This window comes from Larus michahellis, chromosome 3 (assembly GCF_964199755.1).
Source record: "Larus michahellis chromosome 3, bLarMic1.1, whole genome shotgun sequence".
In the NCBI taxonomy this organism is placed as follows: domain Eukaryota; kingdom Metazoa; phylum Chordata; class Aves; order Charadriiformes; family Laridae; genus Larus; species Larus michahellis.
In genome coordinates, this window is record NC_133898.1 from 97,768,145 (window position 1) to 97,783,404 (window position 15,260).

Below are 15,260 nucleotides of genomic sequence, written 5' to 3' on the forward strand. Positions count from 1 at the left end.
TGGAGTGGGACTTTTTACAAGGGCATGTAGTGACAGGATAAGGGGTAATGGCTTCAAACTGGAAGAGGATATATTTAGATTAGATATCAGGAAGAAATTTATCACTGTGATGGTGGTGAGACACTGGAACAGGTTGCCCAGAGAAGTTGTGGATGCCCCATCCCTGGAGGTGTTCAAGGCGAGGCTGGATGGGGCTTTGAGCAGCCTGGTCTAGTGGGAGGTGTCCCTGCCCATGCCCATGGGTTGGAACTAGATGATCTTTACGGTCATTCCTTAAAGATTCCAACGTAAACCATTTTATGATTCTATGATAACACTGTGTAAATGCATCAAGCAGATTTTTCTTACTTTCTCTACTGCCTCAGTCGATCTTTCCTGATGGAGAGTTTGTAGTAAGGGTGGTGGTGGAGGGGGCTGCACAAGAGATGGGGCTGTGGAAGACTCAGCTTGAGGGGCTTTAAGAGAAGACTGGCAGCTTGACATGTTACTGGACAGCTCTGCCCAGTGGGTCTTCAGTAAGACTGGTAGGGGGTCCTATTTTTGGAAAGGGCCAATGTGTTAAAAAACTGAAGTGGTTTTCAGGAAAAGACTATTTTCTCCGTCTCCTGTTTTGACCATTTCAAAATTAAGGTTTCGGGGTGTTTTATGGTTAAAATCAAAAAGTTGTTTTGAAGAATAAGGTAGTCCTGGGAAAGATGTAAATAAGCAAGTTCAAAACTGAAGCAGTACACTTTGAAATTACTGAAACGAAAGATTCTAACTATCCCAGTTTTCATCTTTTGGTACTTCAAGGCTGTCCAACCTAAGAGTAAGCAGCATATTCTAGATTCCTTTCACAGAAAAAAACCCAGTTCTTTCTGATTACAAAACTGAGAGAGGCCCTACCTCTGTAAACCCCCAGGCATGAATTAATTTTGCTAATTTCATTTTTTCCCCAAAACAAAAGGACCATTTGCATTGTAAAACAATTTGTACCCAGCTCTAAGCAGGAAAAAAAATAATTACTCTCCCTTATTGCAGTTTTTCAAGGTGATGTAGCCACAACGGATTCAGCTGTATGTGCTTACATTTGGGGTCTTTCGCGTAGTGTCTCATGAAGCTATGCAAGTACCTTCTGTCTTCATCTGCTCCTGTGTACCAGCATGAAAGGAAAAACAGCCTCCACCCTCCCCCAGTGCCTTTGCAATTCAAAGCCGTTGCTAAAAACGAACTTCAAAATGAGGCACAAAGTTTCCATATAGGCAGATGTTATCATCTTGAAATTCTACAGTTACTATATAGTGTCTCAGATCCTTCTTCAGATGTTTGCATAGATGCCAGTCTAGTCAGGTAACAGATACTCTGAATAATAAGAAAGAGGAGTATCAGCTACCTGATGAACTGAATTATCAGTCTCTTGATTTTGAGAGATTAAGGTATAGCATTAAACAGAAGTCAGAAGATCATACCACATTACTGCTTTACAGATCTCAAACAAAGGTATGTTTATGAAGCAAGAGGCATGTGCTGCTTGTAATCTAGTGAAACACTAATATTTGCAGGGAGAGATGGGAGAGATTCATTACTTGATAGCAAGTGGAGGTGCAGAATTCTTATTCTCAACCTCAGGGCTGAAACGAGTTGGTGTTTGGTAAGCCAAGCGTGCAGAGAAAAAGTTAGAGGTAATCTAAAAAGCTGACTCTTATCAGTTCAATAGTGCACGTCTGGAACAATCAAACTGTTGCATCTTTGCTCCTCTTATTAGGACATTTCTGCAGATGGCACTGTGGAGAAAGTTTGACAACTAGGTCCTTCACATTTGGTTACTTTCCATTTCAACTGATAATTACCAGGAGAACCAGGCAAAGCAGCAGGTGATGATGCACTGAACAATCCAGTGGTGCCTTTGAAAACAAGCTCTATGAATTTAGTATCAAAATGTCAAGTTGATCTTGAGGAATCTGGACAGAATTAAGAATGAGATGACCATTGGTATCACTTGGCAGTACAGTGCCAAGGTGCACTTGGAGCCAAGAGTCAACCAGTCTGTTTAAAATGCAACATCGCAGACAAGAATCTTTGGCACCACAGCCAATGAATTATGCTGATTGTTCCTAATTTGAGCACTTTCCATTTGAAGGAATAGCTCATCCTTGTAGGCGGGTTTCCACCGTGTAGAAGGATTTCTGTCCCCTGCTGTAACATTGCTGGCAAGAGATGGTTCTTGGCAGTGACATTTGAGTTGCCGGTTGCAGCAGCTGTGGACATGGACCTGGTATCTGACACGTCCTGTGAGGTCATTTCCAGGCAGGTTGGAAAAATGGTTGGAACAGATGTGTGCAAGTGATCTGCCAAGCTGTCTGCGCTAGTAGAAAAGTGCTAGAAACAGCCTTACTCACTATCCGTCTCTATTGGCAATCAGGGGAAAAAGGGGAAGGAAGTACAAGTGCCCTGTCGGTTACCACTCTATGATATTATTTGATAAAGAGCTCGAGTTCTTTCTTCCCCTAGTGCTGACAGAACTAAGGTGAGAGTCTCCCTGCAGGAAAACATCATCTTTCCATAGGGTTTTGAAGAAAACCCCCGCGGCTGCTGCCTGCCTGCGCAAGAAGGGCGCTGGGCGCTGATGTGGCCGTGACGCAGAGCCAGTGGGGTGACCCCCAGCAATAACCTGGGGCTCCCTGTCAGCAGAAAGGGGATGCCTGAGCTCTTCTTCCTTGTCAATTTACTCCTTATGGCAGGAATTTGGCCTGCCAGGTTTTGCACTTCCAAATATTCAGGAAGATGAAGAGCCTTGGCAGTCTCAGGAGGGTGAATGCTAAGTTTAAGCTTTCATTGCAGGTAATTTTCTAAGTTTTGATGCAGTTTGCTACTTTCTTGGAGAAGAAGGAGACTATTAGTTTTAAATTATTGGGGTTATATTTAGTTCAATGGATAGTGGCAGGCAAAGCTTTGCACAATTGAATAAATGTAATTATTCTGCTGTTACCAGAAGAAAGTGACAATGAAAGTCACATGACAGACAGTTTCAGGAATATGAAAATGCAAAAAAACCCTAAAGTTTTAAAGAAAATCACTTTTCCAGGCACAGTGATATACATTCAGTAAAACTCCGTCAAACTGGATTACAGTAGTTTGGATTACAGGAGATATAGTGGAAACCAGCATTCATTACTCTCCTTCTGAGTCAAATCATGTAAATTTTTTGACATTGAAAAGCTGATAACAGAACAGATAAAATATTTTTACTTGTAAATACAATACTGATGAAAAGGAAGCATAAATAAACTATATTAGCATTAGTTACATAATAAATATACCCATGTAATAAATTCAACTACCATTTTACTAACTGACATGCAGTTAATTAGTACTTTAATTAAGGAAATCTCAAATATTTATTCATTCAGTATTTTTTACTCACCTGATTGCTCTGATGACAGTTTTAAGAGCAGGGGTGAGATCTTCTACTGACACATCACACTGGCACCCTTTATCATCGTAAACATCATCTGTTCCAAGACTGGTGTCAGCTGCAAAATACAAGAGTGGACTAAACAAGCAGCATTTAAAAATCTCTTCCTTGGCGTTTTCTAACCGCCTGCACAGTGGTTCTGGAAAAAGAAGGACTACAAATCAAATAAGACAGAGCTTCATCAGTTTATGAACTATATGATGCACTTGTCTGTCTCTGCGCCTGTGTCATAAAAGGCCTGGGTATTCTCCAGTGTAAATAGTAAAAGTTAGAAAGGAAGAAAGCCCTGTTATTTTTCAAATAAATTAACAGTTTAGTACCAGCATGTCTATTCCTGATGTTTCACTGTTTTTCATCACATTCTCTGTCTTAAGGGAAAGTGGTGAGCTAACAGATGTAATGGCAGAATCAAAAGACACTGAAGTTATATTAAATTGTTATTTATTTACAACTGTGGATGAACCTGACATTGAAGACAAAGGAGAAGATCCATTTCATTTACTAAAGAGGCTGTGGAATGATGCAAGGCTTTGTTACAGGTGAAATAAACAAAGTACCTCTTTGCCAGAAATGAACAGAGCGCGACATCCATCGTGGATCGATTGCCGCCTTACACGTCAGAGCCATGTAAACATTGCAGCCTGCCTTTCAATAGCAGCTTCAGCCCAGTTACTGTATTTATTTGCCTGAAAAAAACCAAACCTCTATCCTTTCCTAACACCGCCTCCACAGTTAACCATTTGAGAACTAACTAGAAATCTCCAGAGTGCCCAGTGTACCTCAGTACACAAGAAAACAGGGACTGATGCAGGACCAAGAAGGTCTGCAAACTTAAAATGTGCTGCAGTGGGAACGCAGCAAGGAGGGCAGGGTCAGTGAATGCCCCTATGTCATATATGCCTCAAAGGCACATGAAATACGGGAAACCTGGCTGGAGAGCAGATTTTATTTTTCCTCCCAAACCATCTCTCTCTTCACCTGCATAAAGTCCAAGTGGCCAGGTGAAGAATTTCACTCAAGGTCAGTGTATTTCAGAGCGTACGTGTCTCTGCTTCATTAGGAAGAGAGTCTAAAATGAGAGTGACGTATGAAATAGAGAAAAAAGGATGCATTCAGTAACCCTCAGTAATGGAGATTTCTTCCCAGTCCTATGTGCCTACCTATATCCATGCTGTTATTTAAAACACAGGCTTAGTCATCCAGAAACGCTGCAAATAAACCATTTCAGGGGACTTAAATTCTAAGCAAATTTGAAGCACAATCAGACACAAATGATTGCGGGACATTTTTTGGCAAGCTCCTTTTTCAGAAAGATTGTAAATTAAAGATGAAAAATATTCTTTATCAGTCAGAAGTGCCTGGCAATTTCATGTTACCTTTTAAATTTAATAGGAATACTATCTTAGAATAAACAGCATTGTACTAGGCTGCACCTGCAGGAACTGGTATTGCTGCATTCTTGTCTTCACAGATTTAATATTTGGCCATAATAACTTATTTTGATGACTCTGACCCTCAAGAATATCTTTTCTTTTTTGACTGTTGCTGAACTGGTACATCCACAAGGAACATCTAATGTAGCTTTGAAGAGCAAGAGGTTTTATCTTCAACAGATCAACTTAATATAGCAAGAAAGATGGTTTATAGCCAAGTTAATCAAGTCTTCAAGTACACATGAAACAATCAAATGCAACCTTCAAAAAAATTCACTGTAAAGTTTTAAAAGTGAAATTTTCGTACAAAACTTTGAAATTTCCCCTCCCATGCTGTTACTGTAATTATCATCATTACAATGATGAAAAGAGTGCTTTTTTTCTCACACTCTTTCTACTTTCTGCGAGCTTTGCTACCGACTTGGCTTATCTTATAGATAAAATATATATGCCTCTCCACCTCTCCTGCCTAACTAAGATTTGGATCCCTGCCCAAGAATGTTAATTAGCTAAAATAGACGATGTAATTAGTTTGGTAGGTATACATACTACCTAAACCCCACTCTCCGCAGGCTTGAAGTGTTCCATGACACTAACTTTCCACGTGTCATGTCTGATCAGCCTCTCCAGTTAACTTCTCCCAGTGCGGAAATCTCCCGGCTCATTTCTAAGTACCATACTAAAACCAGAGCTTTTTATGCTACTGGTACTGCCAGTATGTCTCTAAGGTTTGAATCTACTCAGTTATGCCAGTATAAATTAGGACTAATTCTGCTAAAGTCACAAGAGCTACAACCACGTAACCCCAGTGAAACAGGAGACTCCAAGTTGAAAGTTTAAAATAAACATGTTTCTGCATGGTTCTCTCACTGATACGGTTGCTGGGTCCTTTGCCAAGTACAGTGTCATTAATAAAAGGGCCACCTTAATGCAGTATATCTTTGCAGAACTGTTTTGAGAACAGCGTGGTGCAATTATAGTATTCCCTGTTGCTCACATGTGGATACAAAAATCAGCAAAATCTTTAGACAGATGCTGGAAAATTCTTATAAATTTAAGCCAGCTTTACGAAGAGATACCGCTCCAAATAAATCACCTTCTTTTTTTCTTTCTAATATTCCCACTGACATGAATTTCCTTCATTATGGCAGGCACTCGGTACCACACGTCAATAAAACTTATGAAAAGCTATAAACCTTCTTTGATTCACATGGGAAACATTCATGTTTCTTCAGAATACTGAGCAGACTTGGGAAAAAGTTTGGGAAACGAATAGTAACAATTTGGGAAAAAAGCATCTAGCTTAACCCCCCCACCACCACCAAAATCAAAGTTCACATTCTGATGAATTTTTCCAGTGGAAGCTCATGTTGTGTACAACATAGTTACGAGGTGAGATGTACTTGTATCGTTTCTGTCCCTCTTGAGTTCATCCTCAAGGTCGGGGCCGTGTTGGGGCCAGTTTGGCAGCTTCAGCAGCTCCAGCTGTTAAAATCTCTGCCAGTTCCCAGACAGAATTAAGCTACAGCCTTAGATGAGCCCTGCTCCATGCTGCTGTCTGTTCCCAGAGAGAGCCCTCCCCATCATGAACTGGGACAGGTAGACCCTTTGGTGCTGGCTCGCGCCTAGGCCTGCACGCATCTGCTTCTCCATCCTTACCCATGCTTCTTGGCCGTGTCTCCTGCTCTCTCTTGGGGTATCTGTGCACAGTCCAAGAGGGCTCCACCGGCAACCTCAGGCAGCAGCTGCTCTGCATGGACCTGGCCACTCTGCAGAGCCTTCCTAGGGTTAGCACTGGTCCTCCATTCTCTCCAGGAGCCTCTACCACCAGCTTAAACAGGCCTTTCAAGTCTGTTGCTTGGGCAGCTCACGAATCTGGTCTCGACGATGGCCAAAGTGTCTCTTAATACAGATTTAGACCATACCCCTGCAAGTCTCCCTAAGAGGAGGTGTCAGCCAGTCTGACAATCCAGAAACAATTCCTCTTTTCTAATACCAGCATCTTTACAATTCAGGATGTGTTTTGATCCTAAACACCAATCTGGAAAGTGTTTATTTAATAACTGATGAGGCATCTGCCATTATCTCACAATCTTTGACATTATATATGTTGGGCAAAAGTCTTGTGTTTGCCACTTTTTAATTTCTTCCTCTTTCTTCCTGAAGAGCAGTCTTTGATTTAATCACACAACAAATCAGCAATTACCAAGAAATAGAAGAGAAGCATGCACAAGTCATTAAAATTGTCTCGAATTTCCCTGTTTGTCACAGTATTTATGCATTCTTCACGCAAACTCCAGTCATTTATGATCACCCCAAACGAATGGGCTAAAAATTACACTGTTCTGAAACATTATATGTCACCAACAAAAAATTTATGAGATTGTAGCTGCGTTTCATATGCCTCTGTGCAAAAGTTACGTGCAAGGTTTGATTTATTATTTCTGTAAATAACGTGTCCTTTCTAAGAAGTGTTTTCTGCTGTTAGCATCATGCTCTAGCATCAGGAAAACTGTGACAATATTCTGATCACCCTCATAGCTCCATGCTTTCAATGTCAGTAATATTCAAGTAATTATGTTCCTGTTGAACAGAATCAAAAAGATTTTGTACTCTTTAATTTGTTTTCTGGGAACTGCCATATGCTAGTAATGACAATCCAGCATTAGTAAGTCCTTGTGCCGATGCCATGAATAGTCCTACGGAAGTGCTCCTAACACAGTGACCAGTATGGTGATCCCAAGAGAGACCCTTTGACTTGTTTTCTGAAGCCTTAGAATCATAGAATCATAGAATCTTCATGGTTGGAAAGGACCTTTGAGATCATCGAGTCCAACCAAACAACCTACAATCTCTGCCACTAGAGCATGCCCTGAAGTGCCACATCTAGACGTTTCTTAAATACCTCTAGGGATGGTGACTCAACCACCTCCCTGGGCAGGCTGTTCCAGTGCCTGACCACTCTTTCAGTAAAGTAATTCCTCCTAATATCTAATCTAAACCTCCCCTGCCGCAACTTCAGACCATTTCCTCTGGTCCTGTCATTATTCACCTGGGAGAAGAGGCCAACACCCACCTCTCTCCAACCTCCTTTCAGGTAGTTGTAGAGGGCAATGAGGTCTCCCCTCAGCCTCCTCTTCTCCAAGCTAAACATGCTCCTTCAGGAGCAGTTAGATCTTTCTTTGACTGTGTAGGAGGCAGTTAGGACTCCTCATGTGGGTGATCTAAATCATTCTGCTGAGACTGAGTATTCACTTTTTAGACGTGGCAAAACCTAAATAGGTGCCTGAAATTGATAGTCTGTGTACGACTCTCAATTATTCATGTTACAGCAGAGTGTTGTGTCAACTTGTTAAAAAAAGCACTGTTATGGAAAAAAAGCCTGACTGAGTTTCATCGTAATGCATGACTCAAGGTGAAAAATGGATGGTGGCCTAATTTTCACAGGTGCTGAGTTACATCAAGCCATAGCTTGTAATTATCATTCAAAATCCAGGGTTCAACTTGGGAATTGAAGTCCAAGCTTCACAGCCTGCTCTCCATCCCGCTCGGCAGCCTCATCCAAGCACTCTGGCTGCCCAGGGCACTGGTGCAGAGCACCCTGACGTGGCTCACTCATCTCTAAACTCATTTTCTGCCTGAAGGGTCAGAAAGAAAATGAGTGGAGAATTCAGTGCATCTAATTTCTGGGCAAGTCAAGTTAGAATCATGAATTCAAAGCTTTTGGAGGACAGACGGTCCCATGGCATGATGTGCAGCCCCCTGGGAGGTGCGGACAGATGCACAGGTCTGCCGCAGCAGGGAGGCCCAGGAAGCTGCTTTAGCGTTAGACTCCTAAGTGCCTCGCTGATAAATGTCTGCTGAGCTCAGGGGACCCCTCTCATTCCAGAAGCAATGCTGGCAGCTTAATACTCTCATTATTCTGTTCTTTCAGCCCCTTTTGAAAGCAATGTAGAACCCCTGTTATGCTGCTGTAGGTAAAGCCTAGGATGCCCACAAGGTAGGTGCATTTCACTCAGCTTTACGCTGCCTTTGAAGTAGCTTTCTTCACCCTGAGCATTTGTTGTGGAGAATTAGGGAATTAACCCATATTCTCTAAAAAATTGAGGTAACCTGCTTGTATTTTATAGTATTTCCACAAATGTCATAACGCAGGGAATGTTGCACAAAATCTCAGTTATGTTTTTCCCTCAAAAATTATTGCAAGTACAAACATTTTCATGCTTTATGTTCATACGATTAATGCAATTTCGCTTTATCAAACTAAAATGTCCCAGGCTAGTGTCTTTTGAAAAATTTGTTTCATGAAGGTTCTCACCTCTTCAAAAGGTCTCATTATTTTCCTTGAACCGTGAATACAAATTCCCTTCACTACCCCTAGAAGTGATTTTCTTTCACATTTTCCTTTGCTTTAAACCATCAGCAAGCTGACTCTCTTTCGGTAAAGAGTTCACATAAATTGTTTCACCGCGATTACTTGCTAAGCTCCATAGGAAAAATCAACTGCAAAAAGCAACACTAATTGGGATGGAACTTAATCGCATGCTTAATGATAAGAACGCTCAAAGCTCCCCCAAAGACGGAAAGGCAGCAGTACATGTTTACATGCTTTCCAGGGCAAAGGCCAGAAAAAGGAGGCCCGAGGGAGTGAATCATATATTTATTTCCTTAATCCCTGAAAATAAACCCCAGAAAAGGTTTCTCCTGATCATGAAAGAAGGAAGGAGGCAGGACAAGTAAACTCCCGTGATGTGCTCTTCACGTTAGATGCTTAATATTTGTCTAGAAAATGACACAAAACCCCGTGGTAGTACACAACAGTATTTAAGTGGCAAAATTAAGAAAGAGGGAATAAGGATGACAAGATTTGAAAGCATCGTTTAAAGGGAGCTTTTACGAAATGGTTGCCATTTCCATGCTGGAAAGCAATTTCTCAGGAAGGGAAGGAAACTGCTGCCTCCTGAAAGGAGGAGCACTTGTGGACGAGCTGGTAGGAATTCCCTTTCCCTTCTGCACGCCCTGAGGCTCTACCCTGCAGGCGGTCCCCTGGAGGAGTAGCCCGGTCCTTTCTCCCTTTTTTCTCCCTCCTGGAAAAGGCAAAACTTTACAGCTGGGGAAGAGAAGAGAACACCAGAACTGGCATTCGGTAGCTGAAGTGCAGTACGAAGCAGAATACCATCAAGAATATCCCTAACAACATTTTGTATGTGAAAGCATTTCTAAAAAAGCCCAGATTTGTCCAAAATGGAAGACAGGATCGTTGGGAAGTTTTTTACATATTCTGGGTATAATTATCTAGTCTCCTTTCTTTGTAAGTGCAATTTTTTAAGGTCAGAAACCTAATTTATATCAGTTATCATATAATGCAGGCAAGTTCCAAATATCTAAAATTCTAGCATTCCTTTCTAACAACTCTCAATTATCTTTAGTTATTATTTAACTTCTCAAAAATTTTCTGCACTGGCAATATTTCATGGAACAGCTCCCACTACTTAATTAAAAAGGAGTCCTTTTCATTTTGAGTGATGATACGGAGGACCAGGAGACTTTCTAAAAACAATTCATTATATGCACAATAACTGTGCAGTTTAGATGGCTGATCTTATCATAAATAGTGGCACATTAGCCAGCAAGTTCAGGTGGCCGTGTGAGAAGGGTAGGAAAGAAAAATGCTAGGTGGCTCTAAACGTATGATTTTAGTGTATTTTTAGGTACGCATCTCTGTTATTTTACATACACCACATATGAGAAGTTAAAACTGTAAAAGAAATTGCAGATACATATGATAAGATCTAGAACTGTGGACTAATGAGCTTAATGTCACACCTAATTCTCTGTCTGTGTGCAAGACCTCGTAGCACACGTCAGTTGATATGATGTCTGATTATTCCATAAGACGTACAGAGGTCCTGTGCCCTGGGAGATTTCCAGGTCCTGTTGTTTGAAGACGGTGGTAGCTGTGGGCAAGGGGAGAGAGGAGGACGGCAGCTTTCGATTCAGGTACCCACAGGAAAGTCCTGTATTTTCATTTTAGAAAAACGGTAACATTCCTCGAATGTTTCGGATTTGGTGCAAGTGGGTTACATGGTGGTTGGGAAGTTTTATGAGCGTCCCTCTCAAAATGAGTTCTTAACTCTTTTGTTTACTCTCCATGGCAGATGAGGTTGTCTGAAATCCATGCAAATCAGACTTCCGCGTGGTGGGCTGCTGTCCCCCACGGAGCTGAGCTTGTCAGTCAGTCTCCGGTGACCACCAAGTGAGTGCTCAGTCCAGTGAGCAACTGTGCACAGCAGGTTCCTCAAGTCCTCTCCCATACAGAGAGAGGCTGAATTATGGACTCATACGGCCCAGGACCTTGGTTGGAATAAACTAAAACAATGCCTCAAAACCAATAGCCTGTACTTATTTACACAAAATGAAAAAAATGACTCGGAGCTGAGATCAGAATGCCCGATTATTTTTATAAGATCTTCCTAATTAATTACAGTGACAACAGTAATAAATGAGAGCCCTATCACTGAGTTAAACAATCACAAGAAAATAAATCTCCAACCTAGCACAAATTGATGTGTTGCTAATAAAATATCATTTAGTCCCATCATATGGGGTTTATACAAATCGAGCAGCTTTCTTTTGACATCATGCAGCTTCATTTTGAATCAGCACATTTAAGCTAACCGAGATGTAAAAGCAACCAAAGTAAGGACCTTTGCCACATGAAGTGAACCATACACAAGGTCAAGATGTTTGTGCTACCGAAAGGAAAACCTGTCATTTTTGCAATGCATAAATTACATGGTAGTAACTGAGGACATGGGGGCTGAAACACACAATTGCATTCTTTCCATGGTTATTATAATATACTCTACCCTGAGGATTTTGTGCAAGTACTCTGTAGGGAATGAAAGGCTAGAGGTCGTGTGAGCGTATAATGTTCAGGGATGGTGCAAGAAATCAAGTATTTCCTTAGAGAGTTCTTTTTAATTAATCAAATTAAATATGTTTGCAGTATCTCCAGTGCTGAATGCTTTTGATGTTTTATTCAAAAAGCCACACAATGTCTCTAGGTTACCGTAAAGGCACAATAACTCATGCAGTGGCTTAGAAGCATGGGATGGTAGAAAACAAGTATAATAGGGCATTTTTGTCCCTCACTGAGAACTGCGTGCACAACATAACGCCCGTTCACTACTTCAGCTGTGGCTGTGCAAGGCTGGAGCACAATTTAAGCTCAGGTTCTCTTCCTCAGAAAAGAGGAAAGGAGAGATTTTTCGAGGTGAGTCTCTATGGCTGGATCTACGCTAAATACAACAAGACACAGGCACAGCACCTGAAGCACAAGATCACCCATACTATTGAAGTGCTTGCACAGACTCTGGCACAGTTTTGGCCACTGCCGTTGGGTGTTCTCACGTACCGAGGGCCTTTCCCCCCTGGGCAGTTTGGCTGTGGTTTCCCTGGTTTTGGTGCAGGGACTGTGTGAGGAGGCCTCGGGGCCATAGGTGGCCCCTGGCTCGCTTGGTGTGTGGGTATGGCAGTGGCTGCATGTGGCTCCAAGGTCCGGCAGCACCTTCGCCCGCGTGACAGGGCATCCCTTCGGGGAAGGCTCTTGCATGACCCTATACGATCTTTGTATGCTTTTAAGTGTGTGCTTGGTACTGCTTCGCTATTTACCATTCTTGATTGGTGAAGGTTTCCCTTTGACCTGCTCGGTCCTGATAATTCCCTTTTAAACTCCTAACAGGGACTGGAAATGCAGCATCCTGGCACCTTCGTTAATTTGTGCAGGGCCTCCCCTTCAACAAGAGTTCTGGCAGTTGCGAGCCACATGTCACCAGAGACTAGACATGTATTTAAAATCAGATTACATAAGTCTTGGTTTTTGATTTAGCTCCCCTCCGCTGCTGTTAAATGCTCTCGAGAGACCATCTGCAGCCATGCCACCAAAGCTCTCTCCAGCCATTAAAGCTCTCTCAGGTTTGGATTCCATTTGCAAATGCACATATGTAGCTGAAATAATTGCTGCCGTTGCCAGGCCTACTTTGGCAATAGCAATAAATGGTTTACAGGCAGTTTCAGAGGACTGTTGCTACCCATAAATAAAGCCATTTGTGCAACAGTTTTGGTCACACTGTTCTAAGGCTGCTACGCCAAAATCCTTTTGGGAGATACCTGTGGCCAGCTTAAGTGTTTCGCTTACTGCCAAGAAACCCTCCTTCTGTGGTTTTAGTACGCAGCAGGGCAGTGTTAGTAAGCTTTTGTTACTGGGTAGCCTAAGAGGAAGGCTACTACATTTTCAATCATGTTAGCCTCTTAGCTGCCTCCATAAGCTCCTGTCTGGATTAGAAACCTCCCTTTACAGGCCAGTTTCTAATTGCTAATGTTTTGTTTTTCCAGCAGTCTCTTTTTGATGGTTTTGGCCCAGATTCCAGCCGCATCCTTTATCAGAACTCAGTCAGCCCCGCAAAATCACTGCGTTGACGATTTGTCTTAGATCATCCTTGTAAGCTAACAAATTCCTTTCCTTTCTGAACCCTCTACTTACATATTTGCTTCTTTGCTTTATTTTTACATGGAGTTCAGTGCACCTCACCTTCATAATGAGGTAATTCCTCCTCTGCCTGGGCTACTGGAAGAATGTTTGCAACCCCAAATCCCATATGAAGGAAAAATCAAGCTAATATGAGTATCTTTTCTTTTTGAAAGGGAATTTCATACCAAGAGGTTATTATTTTTTCATTATGTTGCTGATACAAAGTTTTGACACTGGACTGGATACCCAGTAGTATGTTGTCTCTGTCTGAAAGATCTCTTGCAAGTGTAATTTCTTCTCCCCCAAGCATGCTACAGAGATGTAAGAATCAGCAGAAGGACTAGATTTTCCAAGGGTATTGTTTTGTGCCCAGACTTTCATCTAGAACGGGTTGGCTTCTAGTTTGGCTGGAAGATCAGCACACTAAAATAATTAATCCTTTGGCCAGAGAATACCTCAAGGAGGAAACAGGAGGACCTGACAACTGAAAGATATTAATAAAATGCTGCAAATTCTGTTTTCATCTAGTGAAAAATGCAAGATGTTCTAAATGAAATACATCACATCCAGACCCTTTTCATTGAGTTGTCCAATGCAGAAAGCATATCGAACTACGAAACTGGTAACGCATCCCTCCAAAAAATAAAAAAACTAAAAAATAAAGGTTGATAGTGCTTGACTTTTCCTGCAATGTATAGGGTAAGGTAGCAAGGAGCTGCCTTTCAGCAATGAGCACGCTGGATGTCTCTCTGATGATACCAGTCCTAGAAGTAGCTGGACGAGGTCCCAGAGTGGAAACTTGGCATTTGCCTAAAAGCTGGAGACAATGGAAGCTGTTCCTCCTGCCGCGGATAAGAAATTGGTCATATCTGTTGGCCCCAGTTCATAAGGGTGGACTAGTAGCTGGAAACCACTGACAAGGAAACAGGCCGCACTCGCCCTGAGGAGGGGGAAGATCTTTAAGAGTTTAGGCTCAGCTACGAACGCTCTGTTGTTGTTATTATCTTTTGTCTACAGAAATACCCACGGTGCCGTTTATGCCACCTTTTGCGTGAAAGGGAGACAATAGGAGGGAACACGCTCTTCTTGTGCAGATCATTGCTGTTAATGACAATATGTACAGGACAAAATAGAGGACGTGCTGAGGAAATGTTTCTGTGACAAATGGGCTGATGAAAAACTAAATGGATGCTTAAGAGAGGTGCAGGCTGCAGGGCTAGAGCAGAAGTGAGCCGCTGATACCCCGGGAGTGTGCTCAACAAATTACTCTCTTCTTAGCTCACTTCCAGGCACAGTGCAAGTTACGGGGGTTTAACCTATGAAATCACTGCTGGCGTGGTTTTGGGGAGATACTCGCGCTGTGTAAGTGATTACGTAGGAAGCCTAAATTAAGAGAGGGTAGCTTGAAGGCCACTCTGGTACCTAGGGCATTTCTCACTTCCCATTGTGGTGCAAGTGGCCTTGTCCCAGCTCCACGTCAGTGTGAGACCCAGGCCGGCATTCCATAGTCCCTGTGCCACAGCTGCTGTGGGACACGAGCCAGAGCTCGTGCCCCAGAATGGAGCGAGGAGCCGTGAGCAACCTGGATAGCAGCCTGGTGGCTGGTACACCCCAGCAGCTCACTGTAACGCAGCCAAATTCGGGATTTGTGCATCTGAGAGGTCTCTGCAGAGGAGGGCTAGCCTGGAAGGACGACCTTAGCAAACACTGTTGGTTTGCCTTGTTTGCCCTCCAGGAAATGTTTATTTACCCAGGCTCTTCCTGAAGAGATGAGCTGCGTAGGACGTCCTCAGCTGAGGGATGGGGCATTTCACTTCAATGGGTATTTTGCAACCTACAT

General features: G+C 42.4%; 1 protein-coding gene across 3 annotated transcripts in view; it reads right to left on the minus strand.

Moving 5' to 3' along the window:
* Positions 1-15,260, minus strand: part of KCNQ5 (potassium voltage-gated channel subfamily Q member 5) — a 303,061-nt gene that overhangs the window by 8,833 nt on the left and 278,968 nt on the right. For all 3 annotated transcript variants that reach the window (XM_074581371.1, XM_074581370.1, XM_074581369.1), the window contains one exon: positions 3,404-3,512. In XM_074581371.1, the coding sequence (XP_074437472.1) occupies positions 3,404-3,512 (109 nt within the window). The remainder of the gene's footprint in view (positions 1-3,403; positions 3,513-15,260) is intronic.